This window comes from Pleuronectes platessa, chromosome 20 (genome assembly GCF_947347685.1).
Source record: "Pleuronectes platessa chromosome 20, fPlePla1.1, whole genome shotgun sequence".
Taxonomy (NCBI): Eukaryota; Metazoa; Chordata; class Actinopteri; order Pleuronectiformes; family Pleuronectidae; genus Pleuronectes; species Pleuronectes platessa.
Window position 1 is genome coordinate 16,346,691 of NC_070645.1, and position 11,784 is coordinate 16,358,474.

At 44.8% G+C, this 11,784-nt stretch overlaps 1 protein-coding gene across 4 annotated transcripts; it reads right to left on the reverse strand.

The window, feature by feature from the left end:
• Nucleotides 1-229: 229 nt before the first annotated feature.
• LOC128425472 (microtubule-associated protein futsch) lies at nt 230-11,714 on the reverse strand. 4 transcript variants are annotated; one of them, XM_053412074.1, is made up of 10 exons: nt 11,636-11,714; nt 4,249-10,960; nt 4,050-4,146; nt 3,762-3,819; nt 3,573-3,681; nt 3,286-3,417; nt 2,627-2,716; nt 2,256-2,399; nt 1,854-2,038; nt 230-1,756 (listed from the first exon to the last, which is right to left on the reverse strand). In XM_053412074.1, exons 2-10 carry the CDS (start codon nt 10,957-10,959, stop codon nt 1,588-1,590), a joined length of 7,695 nt encoding a protein of 2,564 aa, XP_053268049.1. In that variant the 5' UTR covers nt 10,960; nt 11,636-11,714; the 3' UTR covers nt 230-1,587. The 4 variants fall into 4 exon arrangements, with proteins under 4 accessions (XP_053268049.1, XP_053268048.1, XP_053268047.1 ...); XM_053412073.1 differs by having other exon boundaries at nt 3,573-3,678; nt 11,553-11,681; XM_053412072.1 differs by having other exon boundaries at nt 11,553-11,681.
• Between the last annotated feature and the right edge of the window lie 70 nt (nt 11,715-11,784).

Sequence of the window (11,784 nt, forward strand, 5' to 3'; positions counted from 1 at the left end):
ATTCTATCATTCTGGTAATATACGTCACTGACACAAACATGTTCACTACAACAATGACCACTAGATGGCGCTAGTCAATGATGTTCTTATCCTTAATTAGAACAGTAGAGCACATCGAGGCCTAACAGTGTCCCCATGAAACCACATTTAGAATTCACTACCCACCAAGTTCGCAGCAATTCCTTCAGTAGAACGGTTGTTTTCTTCTAAGACAGAATAACTGAGTATCAACATTTTAAACAGTTTATTATTTAAATAAATATTTACATAACAGCTTCGTATAAATCAAATTTCTGTTTCTTTTACACGACACGTCTGTCTAAAAAGCAACTGCTTAAACAAGAAGAAAAAAAAAGAAGGGATGTATTACAATGATACTGTTAATCTGTGATAAGAGTCTGAACTTCATCTTAACCCATCGCGTCGGTCACTGAACAAACGTTCTCATTCATGAACCTGGGTGACATGTACCAGCACTAAAATACCATTTAAGCCTGATCTTTGCATCATCTTTCATTATACTTTTTATTAGAGTATGCATAAATCTACATGATAATTTGATATAAGTATTTATTTGTTTTTACTAAGGAATAGGAGGATGATATTCTACACTAACTCAATAAAACACCAAATGCTGTTTAGAGGAACATATGGCAAAAAAAAAAAAAAAAAATAGACAGAAATTAATAAATCATAATCGTTAGGTCACACGTTTTTTCATTCAGGCACAAACAAAGCGATAGACGGCCTCGATGAAATAAAAAAACGTCACTCGTACAGTACAGGCTACAATGCCCTGCTAAATGTGTGTGTACAGTATATGGCTCAGCTCAGAAACAGATCAGGCGAAGTGATCCAAGAAAATTGGAGCACAAGGTATATTTAATGCCCAAGCTACAGTTCTATCCCACAACTCTTCCATCAGATTGTTGAAATGAGCCCCGCCGATTAAAATCAACCAGTTTTAGACGATTAGTTTGAAATGTTACAAGAAAACATGAGTGTGCACGTGAAGAGACGCACGTGGAAGTGTTGCATCTGTGACCTTTAAAATGTATGGATGTTTATACTCGGGACTAAGGCAGCATCATTAAGTGTTGAACGTTAAAAACTAAATCCTCCGTGCACAGATTACTCCAGGTGTAAAAACACATGACATAACAGAATGAAGAAAAATTATCTAAAACAAACATTTCATTTTAATGCAGTCAAACGATGCGATTCTTCTTACGTCTCTCGGGGATGAAAGAAGAAGGAAGCAAACGGTGAAATGCTTTTTGTTTTCTATTGCTGTCAGATCATGCATGTAAACTCTTTTTAATAAAACCAATTGTTTGCTTAAAAATGTATAAAGAAAATACTCTTCTTTCAAAATACTATGCGGGGGGGGGGGGGGGGATTAAAGGGAGGATTTATAACATTTTTCAACAACACCGTGTTGTTTTCATCCTGAGATTTCAACCAATGTGTAGTTCTCCAAGGAGCAATTTACAGTTTTATTGTGTTTTTAAATCGTTATGCTAATAAAGATGGCGTCAGACACTGTGCCGCCTCTGTTAAATCCATTGTTACCTCTCCTGGAGACGGTCATACTGTGTCAGTTTTGGGTTTGGCCGAGTTTCGTCCACTCACAAAGTTATAAACCAAAAACTGAGAAGTGCCAAAATAATTTGTGGCAAAGAGTTTTCCATCAGGGGTGGGGTCGGAGAAGGCGATCTCATCTTTGCTCAGGTAGGAACCGAATATGAAGTTGTTCCTGCGCAGAAAAACAAAAAAAAGGAAGCATTCGTTTTGTTTAACTTGTTTTCAGGTGATTTCAGATTAAAGTCTTTGCGGCATGTGGGCTCACTGACCTCAGGCACTCCAGCAAACGTGAAGCGACGCCCAGGCGTCTCATCATGTTGACCACCCAGATGCGGCTGATGCCACAGATCGCCGGCTCTGGCGTGATGGAGCAGCACCAAGCTCTCTGGCGTTCGAACATCACCTTCTCTCCCTCGGAACCCTCCGGGACGGGCTCCTCGATCACCCGGAACCCCTGAAATCACAGACATGGATGATGCTCAGTTTTACATCTAAACTAATCAGAGCCTGAGTGATTTATCAGTTGATCTTTAATAGACAGTTTATTAATTATATTATTTACAATATAAGCTAAAAACCATCAGGATCTAGAGCTAACATCTAAGTCTGTCCATTGCAGATGATTCTATTAGTAAACATTAAAAGACCTCACAGCTTGGGCCGTGTCTCACCTCCTGTATGTGCTCTGCTATGAGGCATCCAGTCACCTTCTTGTCATTGGAAATAAAGAGGAAGGTTTTGGTCTGAGAGGGGCACTTGGTCTCCACCTGCTGGAAGCCGAGGTCATTGTCCACCATCTCCCTGATCTCCTCGACCTGAGGAACAAACCGCTGCTGGTTAATGAGGAAATCAAAGCAGTTTCTGTCCTATTTGTTTCACACACAAAATAATAAACTTTAGCTGGTGTAACATTAAAATTTATCTAAGGGAAATAACATCAGTTACATTTTTTTCTGTATTTACCAGACATTTTTCTGCGGAGCCACATATATCCACCCACAACATTGACAACCAGATAAAAGTCTCCATTTTGTGAACAAACCTTCTTCAAGGCATATTTGGGATCGTCTGGCAGGACGAGAATGATCTTGCCGTCAGGATACTCTCCCAGAATCCTCTCTTTTTTCCATCCCTGAAAAATCAGATAAGAGAAACCGTAAATGAAAATATCTTTGTTGATCCGCGGAGGCTTTCACATTCAGTTTTTGCATCAGACACTAACTACCTGAGTATGTTAAACGGTATTGCATATATACACCAACTACTTTAAATTTGTTTCATATGTTTCAATTTGTCTTCAGTTTGTACACTTATGTTTCACCGATTTATTGTAAATAGTCTATGGTACTTTGCTTTGCCTAAAAAACACCTAGTTTAGTTTTTGTTTTAATTGATGGACGACACAGGAGGAAATGCGTCTCTGCCTGTTGCTTGTTAGAAACAACCCTTCATCTGGTCTTTGCAAACAGTAACGATCTACATGCTCATATAAAGCAGCAAAGTGAAAGCTGATCACAAGTCGTTACTCGAGATGCATGTGGAGACACGTTTCAACTCCACATGTGAAATGATGTAGGTGAAGGTGTCAAAATGCAGAATGGTCTGTGTGGTCATACTGGTGTTTAGGCCTCGATGAGTCAACACTGAAGCCAGTAGACCAGACAGATAACAGACGTGTGATTTAGGGAAACTTGCTCTCACCACGTATTTGACAGCGCTGATGAACTGATTGTGGAAGAGTAAATGCTGAGATTCATCCTCAGGGTTGGAAGCCGAGTAGAGCATCCCACACACATTGCAGGCCACTGCTCCAAAATGCTTCTGTCCGGCATCCTGCCAGACAAGGAAACAACAGATCACTCATTGAATCTTATCACAATATATTCAAGAATACATCAAATGTGACCAGTGCAAAGGGTGATCACTAGTTGGGTCCTGAAGGGTTTACGCTGCACTTGATGACAGAGGAAATGAATAAACCCACTTACAATCACAGTCTGGGTGCCATCTTTATCTGCCTCTTTAAGTTTCTTGACTTCTCTTTGCAGACAGGCATCAGAGAGAGGAGTCCCACCATCTTGTTGCTTCGCTCCTCTGCTGAGATACAAACACAACTCACATTACTTCAAGTTTCTATTGCTACAAGTAAAGATCGAAATGATTTAAGAGAAACTTACTCTTGACAAGGTTCTTCCGAAGTCTTCACCGTCGTCCTGGATGTTTCTGCCTTATTCTCTGGAGAAGGAGCAGGTAAACAATTTTCACAGATGGGTAAAATGTAAGTACAAGCTTAACACATCAATCTTAATAATCCAGTGAGAACAGCTCAAATAATAAATACTAGGGAACAAATAAGAACGTTTCACTAGAAGATAATCCCCAAAGCATCAGTACTGCCTTTAGCAATGAGACAACAACATGACATAAGTTAAAATAAATCATGTGGCCTGCAAATAAATACATACCCTCAGGCTTCTGCTCACACTGCTGTGCTCCATCAGACACTTTCCGGCTCTCCTCAGAGGAGGAGGTGGGAGTTGATGAAAGTGAAGCAGCTGTATCCTTTGTAAAAAAGAAGAGAGAGCTGGTACCTGACATCTCTAATGTACAGTATATTAAAATGTGGTTATTGTGAAACACACTAGAGCAGAATTGATCACTTACTTTGCATTTGCCATCTCCCGATGATTGTGGATTTGAGGTTTTCTGAGACGTCGAAGCAGCATCGGTCTTAGAAACATCAGGTTTGGTTTCAGATTTGATCGGAACAGCAGGTTGAGAAGTCGTCGAGGTTGACGGCTTTAACTGGGCTGCACTTCCACCAGCAGTGGACTTTAACTGGGTAGAGGCAGCTAATACTGCATTCGACTGTGGTGTCGTCGTGACAGGAGACTTTATCTGAGCTTTGGCGGAGGGAACAGCTTTTGATGAATCTGCTGTAGCTGCGGCCTTTGACAGGGGGGTTCTGGCAGCAGCAGGTTTTGATTGTGGATTGGTGGAAGCGGCAGGTTTTAACTGGGATGTAGCTGCAACACTGGGCTTTGACTGACCTGAGATCTGTGCAGCGGGCGTGGTTTGAGCTTTGAGTTTTACCTGGTTGGCAGGTTGTGATGAAACTGTGGGCCTCGACTGAACTGCATGTCTAGCTTGAGCTGTGGGGTTTGACTGAAGGCCGGGTCGTGTTTGTTGTAAGAGCCTCAGTGCTGGGTTGGTCCTGGTCTGAGCTACTGGTAACGGGTCATCATCTAATTCAAAGTCATCAAAAGAATACTTGGGCCGGGGTCTGTAGGGCTTGTACTCAATTTCAAGCTTGGATTTTTGGGAATTCAGTCCGTTGGGCATGGGAGGAGGTACGGCTGGGAGGCTCCTCTTCCCTGCAGATCTGGTCACTTTAGGGGCCGGCCCCGGAGCAGGAGTCGTATCAGAAGCTTTAGCCGTTCTTTGCCTTGTAACTCTACGGGTTTCAGTATTGGGAGGTTCAGCTTTAGAGGCCTCATGTTTTGTAGGTTCCGTTTTAATGGGAGCAGTTTTGGACATTTCTGCCTTAGCGGGTGTGGGGGTTTCTGTCTTTGTGGGTTCTGTTTTGATGGGTTCGGCTGTAGGAGTCTCCACCTTGGGAACTTCTGCCTTGGGTGTAGCAGGTTGGCTAGATGTGGCAGGACTTGTGGGAGCTGTTTTTGATGGAGTGGCTGCAGGTTGGGGGGTCGTGGCCACAGGACACGTTGAAAATGAGGAGGTGGCAGACCGGGGTGATTGCCAATCCATTTCTGAAAACATCTGGTTCGCTTGGTCAGACTTCAGTTTCTTGACTCGTGCCCAAGACATCTTTTCTCTCTGCAGTTCCACCTGTCTCAGTCTTTGATATCGCGTCAGCTTCTTTTTCTCGTGGGCTTTCAGGGGTACGGATATTTGCGTGATGAAGAAACGTCTCTTCTGAGGCTCTGCTGCAGGCTTGGCCCCAGCTGAGTCAGGTGTGGAGGGCTTAGCTTCAGGTGCCTGTGCAGCAGGGGTCGCTGAAGCTGAGCATCCTTCTGGTCCGGCCGGAGTTGCAACGTTGATTGCATTTGGGTCTTGTGTCTTAACTGGTGGAGTTTCCTTCTTGGCGGCTTCAGCCCTAACGGCTTCTGCCCTGACGGCTGCTGCCGCTGCTACTAGTTTTTCCTCTTCAATCCTCTTCAGTAGCATGCTGTCTGTGGCGATGTCCTCGGCTATCTCGTGACATAGAGCTAAGAGGTTGAGCTGGTGTCTGTTTGCCGCTCTCTTCGACGCTGCAGCCTTTTGCTCGGCCAAAGCCGCCAGGCGAGCTTTGGTTCTGGCTTGTGTATTCATTTCTTGCTTCTTGGGTTTTTCTGCCTCCTGTGCCTTTTTATCCTCTTCGCCCTTCTCACCAGCTGTGTTGTTTTGCTTTACGTATGACCCGCTGATGTCTTCTGTGTTTTTCTCATTAACCTTTACAAATGGTTGTTTAGGAGAGACAGCCTGAGGTGTTGCCTGGGGTATTTCTATTATTGTGATGTCACTGTCTTCCTCATTGTCTTCCTCCATTACTACGATCTCACGACCGATCTCTATATCCTCTAGAATCTGCACTTCTTGTAGAACCAAAGTACCATCAGCATTCTCTATTACCACAGCATCACCGCCTTCGTTAGTGCGTAGTAAGGCATGAGAGTTCGCCATATCCATCTCTGTGGTATTAACGTCCATCAGGACACATGATGGCTGCTGGGAAGGGTCAGAACTCTTGTCGTCGGTGTACTGGGAACCATTTAAAAGACTGTCCTCTTTACCAACTAATCCATCGTCTGGACTCACCTCCTCTGAAAACGAGGAGGTCAAACCTGATTCAGCCACCGCCTGGGTGACAATATCAAAGGGAATATGACTCCCTGCGACCGGCTCTGAGATCACATACTCCTCAGATGTGCTGTCCGGTACCTCAGCTTCAGTGGTGGCTGTTGTCGTTGTCACAGTGACGTCTTCAGCCTCCTCAAACCCGGCGTCCTCCTGCACCTGGTCTGAAAACTGGGAGGCACTGATGCACTCTGAAAAGCCAGTGTTTTGGGCTGCATCTTCTGCCTGGCCATCTGTCGTGCTGATATCGTCACTTGAGCTTATCACCGCAACTTGTCTCACATCCACATCACTCTGCTCCAACTGCGCAATTAGAGAAGTTTCTGACGTACTCACGCTTTCTAATTCCATCTCCACTGCTGCGGCTGCTTGGCTGCCAAACACGCAAATTTGTTCTGTAACATTTTCCTCAGCTTCCGCTTGTGGGTCACAGATTTTGTTTTCTTCACTAGTCGACGCCTCTTCTATGACCTGCTGGCTCTCTGGGTTCTGTATATCCAGTAGAGAAACACCATGATGCCTCTCTGGCTCTGTCGCGGTCTCTCTCTCGTCATTACTTTCTGGACTGCTGATGGGCTCGTACACGATCTGGTTTTCCTGAGCCTGAACCTCCGGCTGATTAAACGTCTTCATCTGCTCTTCTGATGCTTCAATTACAACATCAACGTCATGTGGCTGGTCACAAGCAAAAACGATTACTTCACTGCTTCCAGTTCCCTCGCCCTGTCCTTCAATGGGACAGACTGTTTTGTCAGCCTTATCACAAGGAATAACTGCAGCCTCGCCTTTGGCCTCATTAATCATTTGCTTCCCCATTTCCTCTTGTAAGGCAGAATCTGCACATTCCATTGATCCATTTATTACATCCATCTCTTTTTGGTCTACTATAGCACTAGACTCCTCTTTATTTTCCAAATGAGTCACAGGATGTGATTTCTGAATTGTGTTTGATTCATCTGCAGTGTGTTCAGTGGCTTCCTGCAGCCTAGAGTCTTGCCTCTGTGCTATAGGTGCTGGAACAGAAATATCTTCAGGCGCTGCAGTCGTTTCCATATTCGTCTGCATTTCTGGAGCATTGACAGACTTAGAAGTTAGCTTGTCTTCATTTTCTTTATTCCAACAACTTGCAGTCTCTTTCTGAACGACGGTGTCTGTGATTAATTCACTGACCTGCTGGTAGATAGATCCTGGATCAGAAACCTCCTCTGGTGTCGCAGTTGTTTCTGTATTCATTTCCATTTGATTCTCAGCAGCACTAACACACAGGTTGAAAGCCTCTCCCTTGTTTTCCTCATGCTCAGCCCAAGCAGCATCTTTTTGAAGCACAGCGTCTGTGGCGAGTTCACTGACCTCCTGACCTCTCTGGTATTGTGTCTGTGCTGCAGTTGTTGGATTAAATATCTCCTCTGGTGCTGCTGTTGTCTGCATTTCAGTTTCTTTCGGACCCTCAGTAGCACTTTCATACGCTTCAATAACGTTGTTTTGGTTTTCACTACACTTGCTTTTTAATAGCGTTAGACCTTGAATCCCTTCAGATGTGTCTCCTGCAGGTCCAGTCACTTCTTTGCTTATTGTATTTTCAGTTTCCACTTTAGGTGCTGTAATTAAAATCTCAGAGGTTGAGGATACCTGCTTTTTCATTTGGACTTGATTCTTCGGTTCAGTCGCACATTCTCCAGATATGTCAGTGTCATGGTCACTGGCATCCTGAATCTTCTGGTGTTGAATTTCTACTGCAGGTGATGTGTTACAAATCTCTGATCTTGCAGTCGTCTCCATATCCACTTCATTTTGGCTTTTTGGAATTTCTCTTACCACTAAAGAGGCTGGGTTTGAAATATCGGACGTTGATGTCGACTGTATTTCAGGTCTGATTTGATTCTCTGATGCAGCCACAGATTCAAAGTTGATGTCATCCTCTTTTGTGACATTTTGATGATTTTCATGAACCCCTGTAGATTCATCTGTAGCATGTCCACTGACTTCCTGGCTTTTAATTTCCACTGCAGGTGATGTGTCAGATTTCTCCTCTGATGTTGAAATAGTGTTTTGTATTTCCTCTGAAGGGGCCAAGACAGAAATCTCTGATGTCGTCTGCATTTCAATATCAATTTGACCCTCTGATGCAGCTGCGGGTTGAAAGTTTGCCTGGTTTTCATTTTCAAGAGACTTTTCAGCTTTTTGCTTCTCGTGAAATTCCTGATTCAATACTGTGGTGGGTTCACTGACCTCCTGACTTGGCTGGTTTTGTATTTGCAATGTAGATGCTGGGTTAGAAAGCTCCTCTGTCTGAATGTGCACTTCTGTTTGATTCTCTGTTGCAGCAACACATTCAGCATTAACCCTATTGTCATCCTCTGAGCTCTGACTATTTGAAACTGGATGTGAATGTACTTTATCAGACATGTCTGTGGTGCGTTCACTCACCCCTGGGCTCTCCTGCCTTTTCACCTGCAGTGACGACGCTGGGATAGAAATCTCTGATGTTCTTACAGATTGCATTTCCATTCTGTTTTGACTCTCAGGTGTACTAGCAGAGCACTTGTCGTCTTCACTTGCCAGTTTTTCAGTCATAATATCTCCACGAACCTCTGAAATTAAATCGTTGCTCTTTTGCTTTTCCTGATTTTGTATTTCCACTTGTTGGCTTTGTGCTTCCATTGTTTTCACTGGATTACACATTTCTTGCTCTGATGTCACCGAAGCCGATAAATCCATTTTGATTTGACACTGAGGTGCGGGGGCAAGCTCAACGTTCATCTCCTTTCCTTTTTCCATACTGGTAAGGTCCTTCACTTCAGCAGGTATTTCTGTAGCGTGGTCATTAACGTTGTGGTGCTCCTGGTTTTGTGTAGCCACTCTCAGAGCTGAGTCAGACGCCCCCTCTGATGTTATTTTAGTCTGCATGTCCGTGTCTGTCTGACCTTCTGGGACTGTGACAGCATCAGTGAACACTTCTCTTTGTTTTTGCTCATGCGCTGCCTCACAATCGGGTGTCAATATTTCCGTACAGCTGTCAATCATCCTGTCTGTCACGTCATGACTGAGCTCTTCCTCAACAAAAGACCCAGGACCATCAACAGACTGAGTCGACGGGAGTTCAATTACTTTCCTTTCACTTTCTTTAAGCTTGTCGTCCGACTTTCTCACAACTTTGTCAACACCATCACAAGAATTGGTCATTTTATCTGGCACTTGGTCCGGCAGGTGAACAGACTTCGATTCCTCCTTAAAAGTAACTTGAATTTTGACACTGAGATCTGTTTGACTCTCTGGATTATTATGTCCCACCAGGATCTCTTCTGGTGCAGAGTTTGAATTTTCTGAATCCACATCTCTGTGCTCTGCGGAGACGCTGGCTGCTTCAATCACTTCCTTCATGTCATGCTCCCCTTCCTCCATTTTAGATCTGATATTCAGTCCTTCAGAAACTATCTCGGTGGTCTTCTTTGTTTCAGTTTCACCGCACACATCTGTAAGACTTTCTGGTCTGCAAGCCGAGTCTGTCTTTTCATCGGCCTGGTCTTCACCTTCACAGCTTGGATTCATCTCTCCAGTAACAGAAAAAAGTGTTTCCGCTGACGGTGCTACTAGTTCATCATCTCCATCCTTTTTACTTTCAGTGGACTCAACAACAACCTTTATCTCATTCTCCTCTGCCACAGACGTAATGCAAGATGCAGCTGGAGTAACAGAGTCCAATGCTTCTCTAGATGATGGTAGTGTTTCCTTATCTGTGAGCTTTTGTATTTCCACACTTTTTAATTCCTCACGTTTACTTCCTTCAACTGCACAGTCATTGATACTAGCATTAGCATTACCTGATACAGAGACCAAAGTTTCCTTGGACTCTGCTTGTGCCGCATTATTCAACTGCACTTGTCTCTCGGGTTCAACAGCAGCCTCTGCAGGTTCTTTTGTCGCATTCTGATTATCCTCAGCCGTGCTTTGAGTATTTGGCAAATCTGAGTATCTACCGTAACTGTGGTCAATCTGTATAAGCACTGTAGGTACAGATTCTAACTCCTGGCATGTTTCCTGTGGGTCAGAAGACGTCTCCTCAGCCTTGCGCTTCGCTTTGACTCGGTTTGAGTATTGTCTGACGCAGCGGGCCTTGTCGTCCTCGTCCCTCTCTCTAAAGAGGTTGACCTTACTGCCATCGCTACTCAGCTCCTCCTCTGAGTCCGTGGAGGCTGTTCGCTTCAGGGAGGCTTTGGGGAACTGCGAGGGAGATTCTTCGCAGGAGGCACTTGTGGTGTTCAGGAGCTTGGCTTTTTTGACAGGCGGGTCAGAAATCGTTTTGCTGGGATCCTTTGGAGGGGAGCTCTGTTCCTGCTCTGAAGTAGACAGTTTTTTCCAAGACCGAGGGGCTGCTGACTTTTCTAGCGTATTTCCCGTTTTAAGAGCTCTATTAATGGTGACTGGTTCAGCTTTGGATGGGAGAGCCTCCCCAGCTTCATCCAACTTCCTCATCTTGGGCTGCGGTTCATGAGGATCTGGTCCTCTCTTTGGGGCCGGCATTCTGTCAGGAAATAAAAAACATTAGATAAAGTAAAGAAAACGCAATGAAAGCCAGAAAACAAAACAACATGCAGGGGTTATCTTCAATTTACTCTTCCTCACATTTCTGCAGTTTCTATTTCCTCTCGGGTGGAGAAATAACATGTGATGGCTCAAACCACAGCATTGTGCAAAAAGTACCCATGCATTTAAATACTATGAGCTGTGATGATTATCCAGATGCATCCCCAGCGCCCTGGTTTGCCCACAGAGCAACATGGCAGGCTAACACTGGACGTAAACAGTGATAAATCGTAGTTAAACTCGGAGGCCAGCGGGTCACACAATGTACGATCCACGTTTACTCACTCATCCACCCTGTGTGTGGAGGGTCCCGCTGCTCCTCCGGCTCGGCACACGGGGCTGGCGTCGGTAGCGGCTCCGCACACGGACACAAACTGGGGTTAGTTAAACTAGCCCGGGAGAAGCTAACGCGCTAGCCGAGCAGTGCACAGTGAAGGGGAAGCTAAAGCTAGCAGCAGCGAGCCAACTCGCAACAAATGAGCGAACCGAGACTCGCGGCTCAACTCCGCGAAAACAGCGGCCAGACCCACCGAGCGGGCGGCTTCACTCGAGCCCGGCTCCCGCACTGACCACGGGGAGGAGATGGAGACGCGAAGCCGTCCATGAAACTCACTTTAGGTGTTTTCTTCTCCAACAACAGCTGTTTTGTTTTTTTCTCCCTGTGAATAAAAATTAACTGTACTTCCGGAGGGAGACAGCGGATGTGACGTAGCAGCTCCAGCAACACACACTGGAAATCAACAATGTGGTGTTAGAAATAAA